This window comes from Camponotus floridanus, unplaced genomic scaffold (genome assembly GCF_003227725.1).
Source record: "Camponotus floridanus strain SB8 unplaced genomic scaffold, Cflo_v7.5 scaffold37, whole genome shotgun sequence".
NCBI lineage: Eukaryota > Metazoa > Arthropoda > Insecta > Hymenoptera > Formicidae > Camponotus > Camponotus floridanus.
This window is the reverse complement of record NW_020229514.1, coordinates 1,432,904-1,448,839: the sequence shown is the minus strand read 5'-3', so window position 1 is coordinate 1,448,839 and position 15,936 is coordinate 1,432,904. Positions and strand designations below refer to the sequence as shown.

General features: G+C 33.6%; 1 protein-coding gene and 2 long non-coding RNA genes across 7 annotated transcripts in view; 2 read left to right on the top strand and 1 right to left on the bottom strand.

Annotated features, from left to right (window-relative positions):
* LOC105253213 lies at positions 1-2,773 on the top strand. Its single transcript, XR_889360.3, has 3 exons — positions 1-409; positions 1,715-1,890; positions 2,346-2,773. It is a non-coding gene; the product is annotated as an uncharacterized LOC105253213 (long non-coding RNA).
* Positions 2,774-6,071: 3,298 nt separating this feature from the next.
* LOC105253212 (sterol regulatory element-binding protein cleavage-activating protein) lies at positions 6,072-12,578 on the top strand. Of its 5 annotated transcripts, none has more exons than XM_011261087.3 (13): positions 6,072-6,148; positions 6,935-7,116; positions 7,200-7,433; positions 7,567-7,747; positions 8,052-8,197; positions 8,278-9,373; positions 9,450-9,720; positions 9,833-10,878; positions 10,950-11,109; positions 11,251-11,434; positions 11,509-11,648; positions 11,741-11,952; positions 12,028-12,578. In XM_011261087.3, the coding sequence occupies exons 2-13, from the start codon at positions 7,001-7,003 to the stop codon at positions 12,205-12,207; spliced, it is 3,966 nt and encodes a 1,321-aa protein (XP_011259389.1). In that variant the 5' UTR covers positions 6,072-6,148; positions 6,935-7,000; the 3' UTR covers positions 12,208-12,578. The 5 variants fall into 5 exon arrangements, with proteins under 5 accessions (XP_011259389.1, XP_011259388.1, XP_011259386.1 ...); XM_011261086.2 differs by having other exon boundaries at positions 6,080-6,148; positions 6,930-7,116; XM_011261084.3 differs by lacking the exon at positions 6,072-6,148 and adding an exon at positions 6,252-6,644.
* LOC105253211 overlaps positions 10,277-15,936 on the bottom strand; it is an 86,210-nt gene continuing 80,550 nt past the window's right edge. The window contains exons 4-5 of the long non-coding RNA XR_002192636.2: positions 10,929-11,098; positions 10,277-10,385 (exon numbers count right to left, since the gene is read on the bottom strand). This is a non-coding gene — a long non-coding RNA (uncharacterized LOC105253211). The remainder of the gene's footprint in view (positions 10,386-10,928; positions 11,099-15,936) is intronic.

Genomic DNA, 15,936 nt, shown 5'->3' with positions numbered 1-15,936 from the left:
TCTCTTTCTCTTTCCGTCTCCTTTCCCGATCTCGTCCTCCCGACGTGAATCACGTACTTCAAGTTTAATCCTAAGATTTCCAAACGCCTACAGATATCCATCCGAGAGAGGACGATGGAGAAAAACACGACATGAGAAATCAGCTCGGCCTGACGGAGACGGAAATGGAAGAGAGAAAAGAACAGCAAGCTTGTTTACCAATAATAAAGTTCAAGCCGGCGCAAAGGAAGACGAAGTATCTTTTCTCGCGGATAGAAACTCCAGAAACTCCAGAAATGCGAACTCTCCAATATATACACACACACACACATGTATAAGACATATGGAAGGATTGCAACCAGGGTGAATGAGGTGAATGAAGCGGAGATACAAACGCAGACCATTTTCAAAGCTCGTGACGTTTCTTAAGGTGATAAAAACACGTTCTGATTTTCCTCTCAATAATATTTCTTTTTTTAGTGTATCTACGTCAATGATATCTCTTTGTGATTCATTTCTATATTCGTTGTAATAATTTCTTTTACGTAAAAATTATAAATAGCTTTTAGTCACACATTTTAAGAAAAATAATGATCGTTCTTCTGGTTGAAAATTTTTGCTGAGAGATAATTTTTATAGAGAGATAATAATATTTATATTCTCTTATTTATTACAGAATTTATTTCCGCGATATTTAACTTAATTTTCTCCGTGATTAGATTGAAAATTCGTTTCAACAATTTAACTTTGTATTGAGTTAGTGTTCGCACAATTTTCACAACTTCTCTTGCAATTGAATTAAGTAAAAGTTACCGGACGTGGACGCGTAAGTCGCGAGACTCCTGCGTGTAATTTTCCTCGTTTCAAAGATCCAAGACGCGCATTCTCAAGATGCCTTAGAAAATTGAAAATATATTATACTTCAGCATACGTCATAAGCCAAAAAAAACTCGCGGACTCTTAATATACGAGAAATTGAAAATGTATTTCAACGCGATATCGTTTACATGGGAACAGCAGATTTTCCAGCCTCTATCTCTGTCGCGAAATTCCGAAGATCTTCGCGAGAAGCAACGTCATTTATATCCAAGAGAGTCGGTACCTTCGGTCCGTCTTGCCAGTAAGATAAATTGCCATTCTGGTCGCACGATAAACGAACCATCCAGCCACCGACACTATCTCGCCTATCCTCGTTTCCGAGAAGCGAATAGAGACATACGTGCTGTTTCGTTGAGTGGAATCGTTGCAAAATGCCGAAGACATATAAGTCTACTCCATCAAGCGTCGAGCTCTCCGAAGCTTATCAAACTTCTGAAGGCGGTTTCGTAATATCGCGGCCCCTTACCGCGCCGCATCGATCTTCCACGAGCCGATTCTACGGACAGGAAATTAAGCTCGCCACGAGGTATTTTTTAAATCGAATTCCCCGCAAAGTATTTCCAATGTCGGCGAATCTTTCCATAAATATTAGCCACGGACAAGTTTGAAGTTCGACTTGTTTTCCCGCCTCTTGCTAAAGAATCTGTTGGACGGCAACTAGAAAATGTTATTAATGAATGCCAGAAGTATTATAAGTACGCTTTTTCCCCCTTTTAACTTTCAAAACTTTAGAAAATATCTGAAAGATTAAAAGTTCTCGCTCTTTCTAGAGAGAGAGTCTAAAACTCCGAAACTCCTGTTTCTCTCCAAGCTAGAAAAATAATTTGCAAGGACTGCTTCTCGAATCGCTGTTTAGGAGACGGCAGGCCATCCATCATCTCTCTCGGAGACGCCGTTGCATCAATTTCGATTAGGAAGACGTGCGAGAGCGAAGGGACGAACGCGAGTCGAATATACGTAAGCGAAGAGAAAAGATTTTTCGACCAAAAGTCGGAGGAAATCAGAGGGAAGACAGATGCGTCATTGTAGAAGGTGAGTTTCCAGAAAAAGATTGTTCTCTCATCTTAGAATTAATATAAGATTAATATCTCCAGAGGGAATGATTGGAAACATATCCCGAATCTTGAATTTAACACAAGAAATTTTTATATTTGTGGTAAAAAATCTTTTCTATAGGAATCGTCAGTTACAATTTTTTAACGTTAGGAAAAAGTATTTTTCGTCGAAGAATAATTAAATTACAAATATGAAATAAGTAATATATAATATAAAAAATAATATATCTAAAATATATATAAATAATAATATCTAAAAATAATAACTAAAAGTGAATCTAACTAAAGTGAATTTAAAAACATGATGAGAAAAGATTATGCATCTAACTCGAAAGTACAATAATTTTTTTTATTTTAGATTAGAAATTTATTTTTTCAAAATGTTGTATATTGGCTGATATATTTTTTAATATAAAATATAAAAATGCATAGGGCTTGTTTAAACTGAGAAGAAATTTGAAGTCAAGGATTAAATCTGAATTACGAGCTAACTGAGGATATCGATTTCATCAACGGAGCGAATGAGGAGGAGTCATCATGGCCTCTACTAAATAACAACAGCCGGCGCATAATGTTATCGATATCATTAATATTTATCGGAGCGATTTTATTATAAACCCCATTTCGTCTAAACGTCTGTGCTCCGGAAGGCGGATATCGCCTCCGTTATCCGAGCACGAGACTTTGCTGAGAAAGCGATATAAAATTTTACTGGTTTACCATTATAATGAAAGCCAGAGATGAGATACCTCGAGGACTTGGACGATAAACGTAAAATTACAACGTTGCACATAATCGTTTAACATAATGTATATGGTTTGAATGTGATTAATTAACGCGAAGGATTTTGACATAATTTAGATATATGCATATAGGATGTGTGAATTTTTTTAAGTTTTTAAGTTAACATTTTCAGAAAAAAATTTTATTAAAAAATCATGTAGAAATTTTTTTCTCAAATTATTACTTTATATTTAAATTTAATGAGATATTACTTTCTATGAATTTTGTGTGGAATTTTTACATATTAAATATCATACTAATTATCTCATATTAAAAGTCGGTAAAATTAATATAAAATTGAATATAGAATTGAATTAATAATAGCACTTTATTATTATTACTTGGCCGTTTATAAAATGTAATTAATGTATATGAATGTATTTCAATGAAAGGAATGTCCAATTACGAGAAAAATGATGATTTTGAAATTAAAAGTCAAATGTCTAAAATTTGATAGAAAATTCCCAGGTAGCAGAGTGATGTCAAATGACATCTTAATAATGTTTTAATGACATCATTGTACGTCATTAAGACGTCTGAAGGCGTCATTTTGTTACCTGGGTTGTAATCTTGCGTGTGTGATATGTATGTATTTTCTAAATATATATACTGTTCAATAGATTTGCCAAGATGTATTATATAAAGTGTCTGAACGACAACACGTATAGTTATGCAATCATCGAAACAATGCATTTGTGATTTCGATGCTATTATATTATTGTCGATAATTACTATCATTTTAAGAAAGACGATTCTACTTCTGGATAACGAATTTTCATTCATCATATTTTATATATTGTTTTAAAAATATGAAAATTATTAGTCTTTCTTAAAATATTATCAATTTTTATTATTTTTATACATATCAATTTATCATTCATTTCCGTAAAAAATAGTAATTATAAAAAAATATGAATATCATCGATAACGGACAATAAAATGCATTTATATATTTGTCTTTTAGAGATGTCTTTTTACATGTCCTCAGATGAAAATTCATTGTATAGCTAAAATATTCTTTGCAGATTCAGTCAACAGTATTAGTAATACACGACATTGACAAGCATGTAAACATGCCATACCGCTAATATTATTTTTAATTATTTATTCAACTCGCTTCGTTAATTATTTAGTACGTATCTCCTCAGAAAATTCTATGCAAATTACACAAATATAGACAGAATAAAGTACACTTTTTTTTCTACGTAATGAAACACTCGACTTGCTAAAAGCCAAATAAATTTATAATCGAGGATCGGGCATAGAACATAGAACATACCCGCATTTGATGTAAAAATGGAAAAGAACTTAAAATTTTAAATTTAAAATTTGCGACGCTCTTCTATCAAATATATTATTAACTATTAATGAATTAAAAATGTTTTCTTATATTATTCGTAGGTCCATATAAAAATAAAGTATCGATTATTTTAATTTTATAAATGTACTTAATTTCAATTTCTATTTATATTCACTACAGATATCGATAATGTATAGCTATTTATAAAGCTCTGATCAAGCACACTTTTATCATGTACACTTGTATCAAATGTAAATATTGCTTTTGTCATCATTTTAACAATTTTATAGTGATATAGCAATTCCACTAACGTATAACGTGACTAAATCCTGCAAATATATTTTCGTAAATGATTTTTCTTGAGAAAAAAAAGACTATAAAATCAAGAATATAATTATGTCATGTTAACATTGATCTAATAATGTCCGATATCTCTTTTCAAAGTTTTCAGTGTGTATCGATGCGAGCTGTAAAATTGCGTGCAGACGATTGACCTCTGAACGATACTTGGCCATTTGTAGAGCAGTCTAATTTCTATTTATTACGCAATTGATGCAATTAGACACGTCAATCGCAGAATAATAGGCGAGACGCGCCCGACCGCGACTGCATCAAATAAAGCTCGCTTGCAGCGTGTAAAGCCAAGAAGAAGAAGAAGAAAATGAAAGTATTCGCACGGAACTTAGGCTGCTTTATTAACATGATCGGGATTCGAATTACGCATTTTATATGTGACCTTGCGCTTAAGCACCACGTAAATATATATTATTGTTGAAATGCGTCATAGAAAGCAAAAAAAGTGCAAAAAAATTCATTAACATATCTTAACGTTGATGTATTCTAATTTCAAGGTGCAATTTCATTGACGCTAAAAAGTAGCGTCAACCATTGGTTAAACAATGAAGCAATTACTTATTTCTTTGTTCAACCAATGGTTGACGCTACTTTTTAGCGTCAATGAAATTGCACCTTTAAACGAGAGAAGAGAGATTCGCATTTTTATAATTTCTACTATTTATGAAAGCAAAGAAGATATAAAATACTAGAAGAAACTCGAAAATTTTAAAGAGAAAGGAAATAAAATATTAATAAAATTTAAGCTCGTAAAAATAACGATTAATAAAACGATAGTAAAAGATATCTTGTGAATATAATATTGAAACATTTTTCTATCATAATTTAAAAGTATAATTTTTGATATTTGATCTTACCAGAGTTGTTTGGAATTCAATTTGCAATTCAAGTTCTTTCAATTTTAATTCGAGATTTCTTTTTGAAGTTTGTTTATCACCAGCCATTAAATCTGAAAAAATATGTCTAACATTAAACTTAGAAGTATAATAAAATCATAAATAGTAATAGGAAAGAATAGAATTTTAACTGTGAAATTTTACAATTGAAATTTGTTTTTTCTTATCGATTTTATTTTGCATTCTTTTTCGATTCTTTAAATTCACATTCTTCAAAAATTGACTTCATAAAAAGATATCGCTTCTCGATTAAAAATTCATATAATTTTAGCACAGAAATTTATTAAAGGCTTTATAAATGTGTCGTTAGAAGAGTCTTTGATTACCATATCTTTGCGAGGACGAAGATTTCGAATTCGCACAAATATACTACTCTCTTATACATTATGTAAACTTTTCCATCCGTCCGTATTTTCGATTATGCATGCGATCGAATCGTGGATTAGTTTTTGCACGACATATATGCGTGGCCGATACGTACTTGTCACGGTTAGTTTACGCAACTCGCTCGCCACCGCTTCGTCACGCGCGCGCGCGCTCCATGTTTTTGCGCATTTCCACGTACGTACCTTTTTCTTTTTGATTTCGGGGCCACGTGCGCGCCGCTCTTGCGCACCTGCGATTGGCTCGCGGTCGGGGGCTCGACCGGGCGCGCGAGGAACCCATTCGCGCGATTAAAAATAAATTAACGCCCGTGCGAGCGCGAATCGCGAATCGACCAGTGTCCTCCGGGGATCGAGGCGAGCGACGTGATGGGACTTTTTACGCGTCCACGACTCTATTCGCAATGAATATGCATGCGGAATAGCCCCGCGCGCGCGCGCACGCACGCACCGGGCGCATATACAGCTACATTCGGGTACAGCTGACATAACGCTGTCGTCGCGCACGTTGCGATCATGGTAATTTTGCTGATTTTATTCCTCGCTAGGATTTTCGCCGCGCGCTCGAATTACGTGGGAGAGAGATGACGCGACGCGTCTCCCCGACACGTGCGAGAGCAGCAAATCGCGTAAAAGCACATCGCGTAATCGATCCCCCAGTTCAGTGATGCTGGCCGCGCGTAACCTCTAAATACGCCGTAGAAAAAGAAAAACCGCGCGACATAACCTATACGATCATTCGCGGGCCTCGTAGTTTCTTCCTTTGTTTCTTTTTTTTTCTTCTTCGCCGGTTCTCGTTTTTGCGCGTCTATTCGTGCTCGTTCGCTCCGACTGTTCCTCGCGAGTCGCGAGGCTGAGAGAAAGAGGGAAGTATAAATAAAGAGACCAAAATCGACGGGAATTTACGAGTGGGATCCATCGGTATTATCTGACTTTATCGGATCTACGTCGAGCTTCCTCTTCTTCCTGGAGGGCACGAAACGCCGACGATGAAGCGAGATGGTTAGGAAATGGTGTAAGTCGACGCCTGTAATGTAATGTAATGTAATAACCATCCGCGTGGAGAACGTATCTCTTTACCGCGTTATCGTTATCGCTATCGAAGCAGCGTCCGGTCGACAACGCATTAAACGATTTATGTCAATTGCGTAATGACAGTGATAACCGAAGAAAAACACGCGCTTCTTCGTCTCTTTTTGTTTTGTTTTCCTAAAAACAGTCTCGTTAACGTGCTGCAAAAATACTGTGTTTATCATGTTTGCGGTCTCCCGATATGAAACGCTTTTATTGTATTGCCAAGGTCAGTTATGAACGGTAATGATCGTCTGCAAATCAGCGGATTATGTCGTGTAGGAGGCAAACTTAGGTAAAATGTCTCGCAGTTTGCCAGACAGAGTGGCTGGGCTCTACTATGCCCACGGCCTATTCTGCTCATCTCATCCAGTCATCGTACTCTCGCTCGCTATCTCAGTTTTGCTATTTTGCTGGTAAGTAGCTCGCAGTTGATGTCGACTCATTCGTTCCTCGAGCCTGGAGCTGGATTAAAACTTGCTGTTTTGTGTCGCTGTAGTTTTCCACTCGTCAATCTGCCCATGCCTGGCAATGCTCCGAAAACTGTAATAAACGACACCATCGTACCAGCAAATGGCACGGAAACTTCAGTATTGTACGTCCAACAAGTAGTGCTAAGAGTCGGAGTAATGCCATGGAATGAAGATCTGACGCTGATGGATGCCTTTCGAGGGCCTCTCTACGAAGTGTTCAATCTCTTGGAGATCATACAAAACTTTCAACACCCAGAAACGTGAGTAAAATACTTTATTTGTATAATTTTATTATCTATTCGAGGAGTTGATAATCTATGTTAAATAATAATGCAAATAACGATACAAGATAAAAGCAAAAAAAAAAAAGAATAAAATATCTGCCTTTTTTAGATTCAAAACACTCGGCCAAGTATGTCTACATATTGAAGCAGCAAAAAGACGAAATGGCAAGAAAGCAGAAGTGTTACCGGAATACAATTGTCTTGTTTTATCGCCTGCAAATCTGTGGCAACAAAGCATGGAATTGTTTGCCCAAGATACAAATCTTATTAATACAATATTTTCTTATCAGGTAAATGTAATATTGCGATATAAACTCTAATGAAAAATTAGTCTATGTAAAGTAACAGTAGCCTTGTAAACAATAATTATATTCATTATTTCTTAATATTATGTGTCGTGCAACAAATAAAAGTCTTTTGTTTTATCTTGATATTCTTATAATAAAAATATGGTTAATTTAGCTTTATCTTTATTATATAATATAAGAATATGATGATGAAAAAAGATCTTTTAATTAGGCAATGAATTTAGTCTTATCTTTATTACATAATAAAATTTCTTAATTTGTTTTTACATTTCTGTTTATATCGCAGAATCTTCAGAGAGGTAAAATAAGTCTTGCAGAAGTAATGTTTGGGATGAGCCTGAAAGAAACGGGAGTGAAAAGATATCCTGCTCGGATTCGTCAGAGAATTCTCCAATATGCTGTAACCATTTATTTAAAGAAATATGATCAAGAGTAAATATTTACAAAATACAATTTCGACTGATGAGAAATAGACATTGATGTATAGTAATGTACATTTTATTTGTTTTCAGATTTATAAAAGGATTGCAGCATCGATTAAAAACTTATTATCATCTGCATCAAAATGTTGACAACAACACAGACATTGATGCGCACGATGAAGTATTGAATATTTTCTATCCCGGTGAATTCAACTATAGTGAATTTTTTCCACTAATGATGACCTTCCTGGCCTTATTTTTCTACGAATATTTTCAAGTGCGGAAAATAGAACTCATCAAGTCTAAATTCGGCATTGCATTTAGTGCCACTGTGACAGTGATGGGCTCGCTATCTATGACAGTGGGTGTGTGCTTCTTCTTCGGTTTGACTCTCAGTTTGAGCGCCAAAGAAGTGTTTCCGTATTTGGTGATTATTTTCGGTCTTGAAAACGTTCAGGTATTGACAAAAAGTGTCGTTAGCACGCCCGCGCATCTGGACATGAAAATACGCGTCGCTCAAGCTCTATCGAAGGAGGGATGGTCCATTACGAAGAATCTACTTACGGAGGTAACGATTCTAACTATCGGGCTGTTCACGTTTGTTCCTGCTATTCAGGAATTTTGCATATTCGCTATCGTTGGACTATTGAGTGACTTCTTCTTACAAATGGTATTCTTCTCGACCATTCTTGCGCTCGATATCAGACGTACGGAGCTATCTAGCGACAATTCCAAGTTTCACTTGTCGCATATCCCTACATCACGCAGACAACAGTTCACGACTACTATTACTAATAGAAAGCCTCACATCTTCCGCTCTAAATCTCATCCGAGATTGAACGGTCTATCCACTGGTCCGACAAACGTTATCGCTCCAAATACACAAAATACTCATACTCTGGGCAAGATTCCCAAACGTTTGAGGTTGGTGCACTTTTGGGCGCGAACGCGAATCTTCCAACGTGCATTCATGGTATGGATGGTCGTATGGATCAGCATGACTATAAACAATTCCGGCATTATTGAGCATGTGATACATTTGAGTGAAACATTAAAACCAGAAGCTGATATTGATGGATATACGATAGATAAACCTCAATCGTTGAATAACTATGTTGAAGTAAATACAGTGACACCAATATCCGTATCACCTGCAACTATAACATCAGATAATTTGAATGAACAGGTAAATTCTTTTTTCTTTACGATATTATTCCTTGTTCCTATAATTGTCTATATATTTAAAAAAATATCTTTTTCAGGATGTAACTAATAATACGACCGAGGAATTAAACAAGTTAAGACCAGTGGACTTTCCGCCTTGGAATAGCTTATCATTGTATCATTGGTCCTCGATTCTTTCAATGTACAACGTATCAATTGCCGGTGGACGAGTAACTATACTTCCGACGATAAAGCTATCGCATGCGGTAAATCCGCAATTGGTGAAACAAATAAGCAATCCGAATGACGTCCAACACTTTCAATGGCAAAGTCTTGCTACTGCCGCTCTCGATCCTTTGGATTTTTCCGGTTTGTATAAATTAATAAAAAGTCAATCACACAGAGTCAATCATTACATATAAAATCGTTAATCACGTGCCAGACACAACAAAATTATCAAACACTTATCTTTATTTTCTAGATATGGAAGTACGGTCGAGATCGGAGGGACGCGTATTTAATACGGATACGCCTTTTGTACCGTCGAGTCCGATGGAAATATTTTTAGCCGCTGTATTATGTCTCATTAGTGTGATTGTGGTCGCTTACACAATGGTCGTACTCTATCGTTGTATTTGCTCTAGAAATTACGCTGAGTGGCGAGCTAGCTGGAACAAGCAAGAAAAGACGCACGATTCCGTTACTCAACTCGTGCTAGAGGCAGTGCCTTTAGTTTTGGAAGGCCATACTCAGGAAGTCGAATGTATCGCGACGGATGGTAATACTATTGCTAGCACATGTCTAGCGGGACATATCAGAGTGTGGGATTCGACGTCTGGCGAGGAGATGGCGCATATAGATAGACGACAATTCTTCATCGGTCCGCAGAAAACTTTAAGCCAAACGGATGCTGATGAACTGATGTCGGATTATGAGAGCGGTTCGCCGCCTTCCAGAGGAGAAATGGAAACTGCGCAATCGATGGGACTTTACTCACCAGCCTCGGCGATGTATCAGGCAAAGCTATCTCCCGCCTACAACATGCAAAAGATTATTAATAACAACCATAAAAGGCGATCTATAGGAAATACTCTAGATTATGATTATCAAATCACTGAAAACGACACTAAGCAGAAGTTGTTACGTCGAAGCTTAGGCAGTGCTTACGATCTCCCTGATTTGAAACCAGCGATCAATACTAAATTCTCAACCATAAGATACATGCCCTTGCAAAAGAGCTACGATCAAGGTTTCGATTTTGGCGAGCGATATAAAATTTTATTACAGGAACATAATAAATCGATTGAGGAAATGCAAAAATCTGAAACTAGGGAACAGTTAAACATTCCCCCCGCAAAATTAAATAACTCAGTTGGCAGTACGACCTCCATAAATACAGATCGCACGATACAATCGTCGCATGTTGCATCGGCGATTTGGTGTATGGATTATCAGGAAAATCTCATAGTGGTTGGGTGTGCTAACGGCAGTTTAGAATTCTGGGAGGGTACGACCGGTAGATTTAAGGTGAGACGCGAAAAGCAAACGTATCTAATAGATAAAAATTAGTCAATTACATTTTCCTTCTTAATTCGCAGTGTCTCTTCGATGATGGGTCGGGCCTTGGAATTTCTGCCGTTAAACTCGTCGGTAGTAGAGTAGTAGCAGCTAAATTGAATGGAACTGTCGATTTTTTGCAACTTGAGAGTTACAGCGAAGGCCAGCAGATTGATTGGGGCTTCACATCCTATAGAAGAAGTAAGTAGATTTTAAAATATGGCAGAGATTTGTTTGTATACTATATAATACATATTTCTCGTATTACGAATAGAAAATGCTATAAATGACTTTCTTTATTGAAATAAATTCTTTTATATTCTAATTAATTTGTTATTTTAGCACATGTGCGAACAGGCAGCGCTGGTTCACCCATGGACTTAAATAACAGTATGCATACAGAGGAAGATTTGCGCTGCATGAAAATTGGCTCTCATAGAGCGCATCAACAAGCAATTACCGTCCTGGACAGCGAAGGTGGACGTGTATTAACGGGTAGCCAGGATCATACCTTGAAAGTATACAGGTATATAAATTTGAATATACGATCTGGTCTGTTCTTTCCAATCGTCTACATGTAAATATATTTTTCTCATCTAGGTTAGAGGATCAACTGCCTCTGTACACGCTTCATGGACATTGCGGTCCGATATCATGCTTGTTTATCGATAGATTCAGTCCTATGACATCCGGTAGTGGATCTCAGGATGGGTTACTCTGTGTGTGGGATCTTTTGACAGGTAGTATCATTAATGTCAATAAAAACAAAATTTATAATTTATTAATTTCTATATATTTTTGCTTCATGATGTTTTTTTGGTTCTTTTTATAGGGACTTGCATGTATAGTATTCAAGCTCACGCTGGTGCTGTAGCTGCTATTACATGTTCGGTATCGTATGTGATAAGTATTGGAACAGATGAAAGACTATGTGTCTGGGAACGTTTTCAGGGGCACTTATTACACACTTTGCCAGCACACAAAGCAGCTTACAGTTTACAATTAGTGATGCTGACACATCATCTCCTCATAACTAGTAATCAGGTAATACTCTTTGGAATGTTTATATTTTTGCGATTGCAAAACTATAAATCTCAATTTGAATCTAAATTATTCCAGGGATCATTAGTAGTTTGGGACGTAAGGACGGGTGAGCCTGTGCGAGAAGTGAGATTGGGTCATAAAGATAGTTGCATTTTTGTAAAGCAGATGTTGGCTTTGAGGGATAGCGTAGTTTGCGACTATGGTCGGCAATTGCGAATAGTTAGATTTCCATTGGTTTCTGATAAGCTCGACTAAATTCTCTATATACGCAGGTGTACATAGCTGTTTTTCTTTATCTAGCATTATTCAAAGAAAAAGTGTCTTACGTTGTTTATAGTCTTTAGCTTTTAGAAAATTATAGATTTTTATACAACATATATATCGTGGTATTTTAAAGAGCGACATATATTTTCGATGTAAGTTTATGTTTTTAACTACACTGTGGCCATTTTAGAGTGCACGATTTTCGTATAATCGTAATACAGACGATTACAAAAGCATATATTTTTTATCCGATAAAATATATAATCACATTTTCTTTGATTTTTATAGCGAATTATCGATACTAATGATATCTATAAACACCAATTGTGTAAGAAAATTAAAGAAATGAAGATTATACTATATGTAGCATATGTTCTATTTAAATTTTTTTTATTTAATTAAATTACAAAGAAATAATTTAAAATCCTACACTCAATATTATAATTTTTGAGACAATTATAATATCTCTTCATTAGTATTTTATAACATGCATAGTGGCTGTGTTTCATTTTGAAATGCTTATTAATTTTTGTTATATAATATAAAAGCGCTTTTTGTATTCTCTATTTTTTTATGTTTTTATTATAAGTAACATACATGCATTTGTAAAACCAATGTTGTTCTCTAATGCATAGATGTAAGAAATAAGACATTCTAGTTATGAGTTGATAATTATAACTAAATGTCTGTGACAAGTAGTTGTAAGTTTCTGATAGTTTGAAATATGACAATATTCTATTCATTTTAATAAAATTCAATTAAATATCGATTTTGAAATTACACGGAAATTAATTGCATGATTTTTCCAATTATCAAATAATGTCAGTTCAACGACTATCATTGTAATTATAATTGGAATCCAAAATTTAACTCTGAATCATGAATATAAATATTATTGTATGGGTGAAAATGAAATAACTATTGTTATACACATCAAAGTTTTAAAAGTGCCTTTATAGTATCCGTCATTTTCATCTTTACAAGCAAAAATTGAATATTAATTAAATATGAGTAAATAATTAATATAACGAAAAAATAAATCTATATATTTATTATTATATGATATATATAGTATATATAGTACATATATATATATATATATATATATATATATATGTATGTTTGTATGTATGTATGTATATAGATTACTTTAAAAATTTAAAAAAAGACTATAATTATAATGTTATTTAATACTAATTGATGTTATCATCTATGATTAATTTATTTCAGGGGATTGGAGTTTTATATATATATATATATATATATATATATATATATATATATATATGTGCGTGTGTGTGTATAATTACACACATATGAGTTATTTGTGAATATATTTTTAATTGATTCTAATTGAAATAATCTATTTCTAAATGATATTAATTGAATATTTTTTTAATATTATTGCATTGTTTTATATTTAATTTTAAACACATTTCTTAAAGTGGAACATCAATTTGAATAAAATAACATTGCGCTTTTATTTTACCTAACTGTGTTTATGTGTGTTATTGTAATAATGTATTACGTTGATATGTATACGAGAAAAGGATCTGCTTCTTTACTTGCTTTACTTAATATGGCAGCTGATTTATAGAGGAGCGTATATAATAAAAAAACATAGTTCTTTGAGTATATGCTGTTTCGATTCGCTATATGTTATATTATTTTCTTGCGAATAAGTAGACTTATAGAATATAATAGATTTTGCTTGTCTTATATATAAAGGGATAATCAACTTATTAAAATAAATGTACATCGATCTCCTTTCAATAGGATGCGATGCTCTCAAAGGCAAATATGAGCAAATGAAAATTAATTCGAGAATATTGGCATATCGGATAATAATGCAAATATCACATTGTGAAAATGCACATATTTCTCTCTTGATTTTGTTTAAGTAATGTATTATATATGACAGATTTGGTTTTTTAACTAAATTGAAATGAAACCTAATTAGATGGATGTGGTATTTAGAAGTTGAAAAAAGAAAAATGGAAAGTGTGAGAAATTCAGCTAAAACAAATATACACTAAAAAGATATATAATTAATAAAATGATAATCATTTACAATATGAATCAAATTATCCATATGCTATTTTCGCGAGTTAATAAAGTTAGACTGATTGTACTCAGTAATTCTTATTAATAAATTCTTTATTTTTTAATACTCTCTATCCGAGAGAACGAATCTGCAACCGCCAAGAGAAGGAAAGACAGCATATATATATATATATATATATATATATATATATATATATATATATATATGTTGCTATATATATATATATATATATATACACACACACATTCATACACATATATACATATATATTTCCTAAGCAACTTTCTATATCGCAAACATCACTTGCGAGACTCGACTTTATACTGATAAAAAATAAACGAAGAAAAAGAAAAGGATGTTCGATAAATCGTGATGAGAGAGCGATTTCTCTCATGAAAAAAAAGTAACGATAAAATAAATATTTTGATATAGTTTTCGAGACAAATAGTCTTAAATACATATATATATATAAATGCGTGTTTCTATATTCTATTAAGATATAACTGTTTGTAAAAATTAGCCGCGATAGAAACATTAATTGTTACGAATCGCAACGATTTATCGAACATCCGTATAATAATCCCTGTAATGATAAATACTATAGTAATAAAATACGCTCCTAGTAACAACTATTATCTGGCTAACGATTAAATATGTGCGTGCTCCTATATTTATTTAATTAATTTAATGCAAATTTTTATGTCGATCGTATGCAGAATATATTGTTCTTAATAAATTGTCATATTTAATGGATGGTAGATATTCGTTTCATTCGTCTTATTATTACAGACCTTTACCGAGATGATTTATCATCGTCTGTAATCTTGAGCCTTTGGATAGTTCCTGGTTGTATATTATTAACAGCATGCTAAATTAAAAAGAAAAATATGCGCTATAATATAAAGAATAATCAATACTCTCTTAAGATCTTTTTAAAATAAGCTTTCCTTGGATTAATATGCATCTACTATCCAGATGATATAATGTATCGTAAATACATTGTTATTTAGAGTTGACGCAATATGAATCTTATAAATATCTTTAATTTATCGACAAATGCAACTGCAATCGCGCTTAAAATCTTTTCTCTCTATATATTCAAAGAAAGAGACAGGTAAATTTACAAATATAAACAGCATTAAGTACGATAAAAAATTGCATATTTTGCTCTCGACTTTTATAAAAAAAAAAACTAGGCTAAAAAAGATAATTTATAAGCAGTCCTTACGATATTGTTATATATACTATGATTAATCAGACATGCATGCAAACTTTCTGTAATTGTCGCTAATTAATATTATATAAATCAGTAATCTTAATCTATTCTAGCTATTCGAAGTGAAAAAAAAATGATAATATGAATTAAAAGTTCGATGACACTTGAAATAACAGCTGTAATCCGCGATTAGACAATATGATGATAATGATCAGCATTAACATAATCTTTAAAATTCCGTCCCTTTTCTTATTATGTTTGTGAAAAAATAATGTGCCAATCATTAAATTTCTCGTGAGATAAATAATGTATGACTAATATTTTCTAAGAGAAAAACAACTTGTTTTTTCTTGCGTAATTATAACAGCAATGTGTAAGCAGATAAGCGAGAAAAGAAGCATTTTCAACATTTAGTTTCATATTTCGACCATTAAATATT

Bases quoted from the DNA above. Each gene is read 5' to 3' on its own strand.
- LOC105253212 (XM_011261087.3), top strand. From the start codon at position 7,001: ATGTCTCGCAGTTTGCCAGACAGAGTGGCTGGGCTCTACTATGCCCAC. The intron at 7,748-8,051 runs GTAAATGTAATA...TTTATATCGCAG, and splicing joins ATACAATATTTTCTTATCAG to AATCTTCAGAGAGGTAAAAT. The intron at 11,953-12,027 runs GTAATACTCTTT...AAATTATTCCAG, and splicing joins TCCTCATAACTAGTAATCAG to GGATCATTAGTAGTTTGGGA.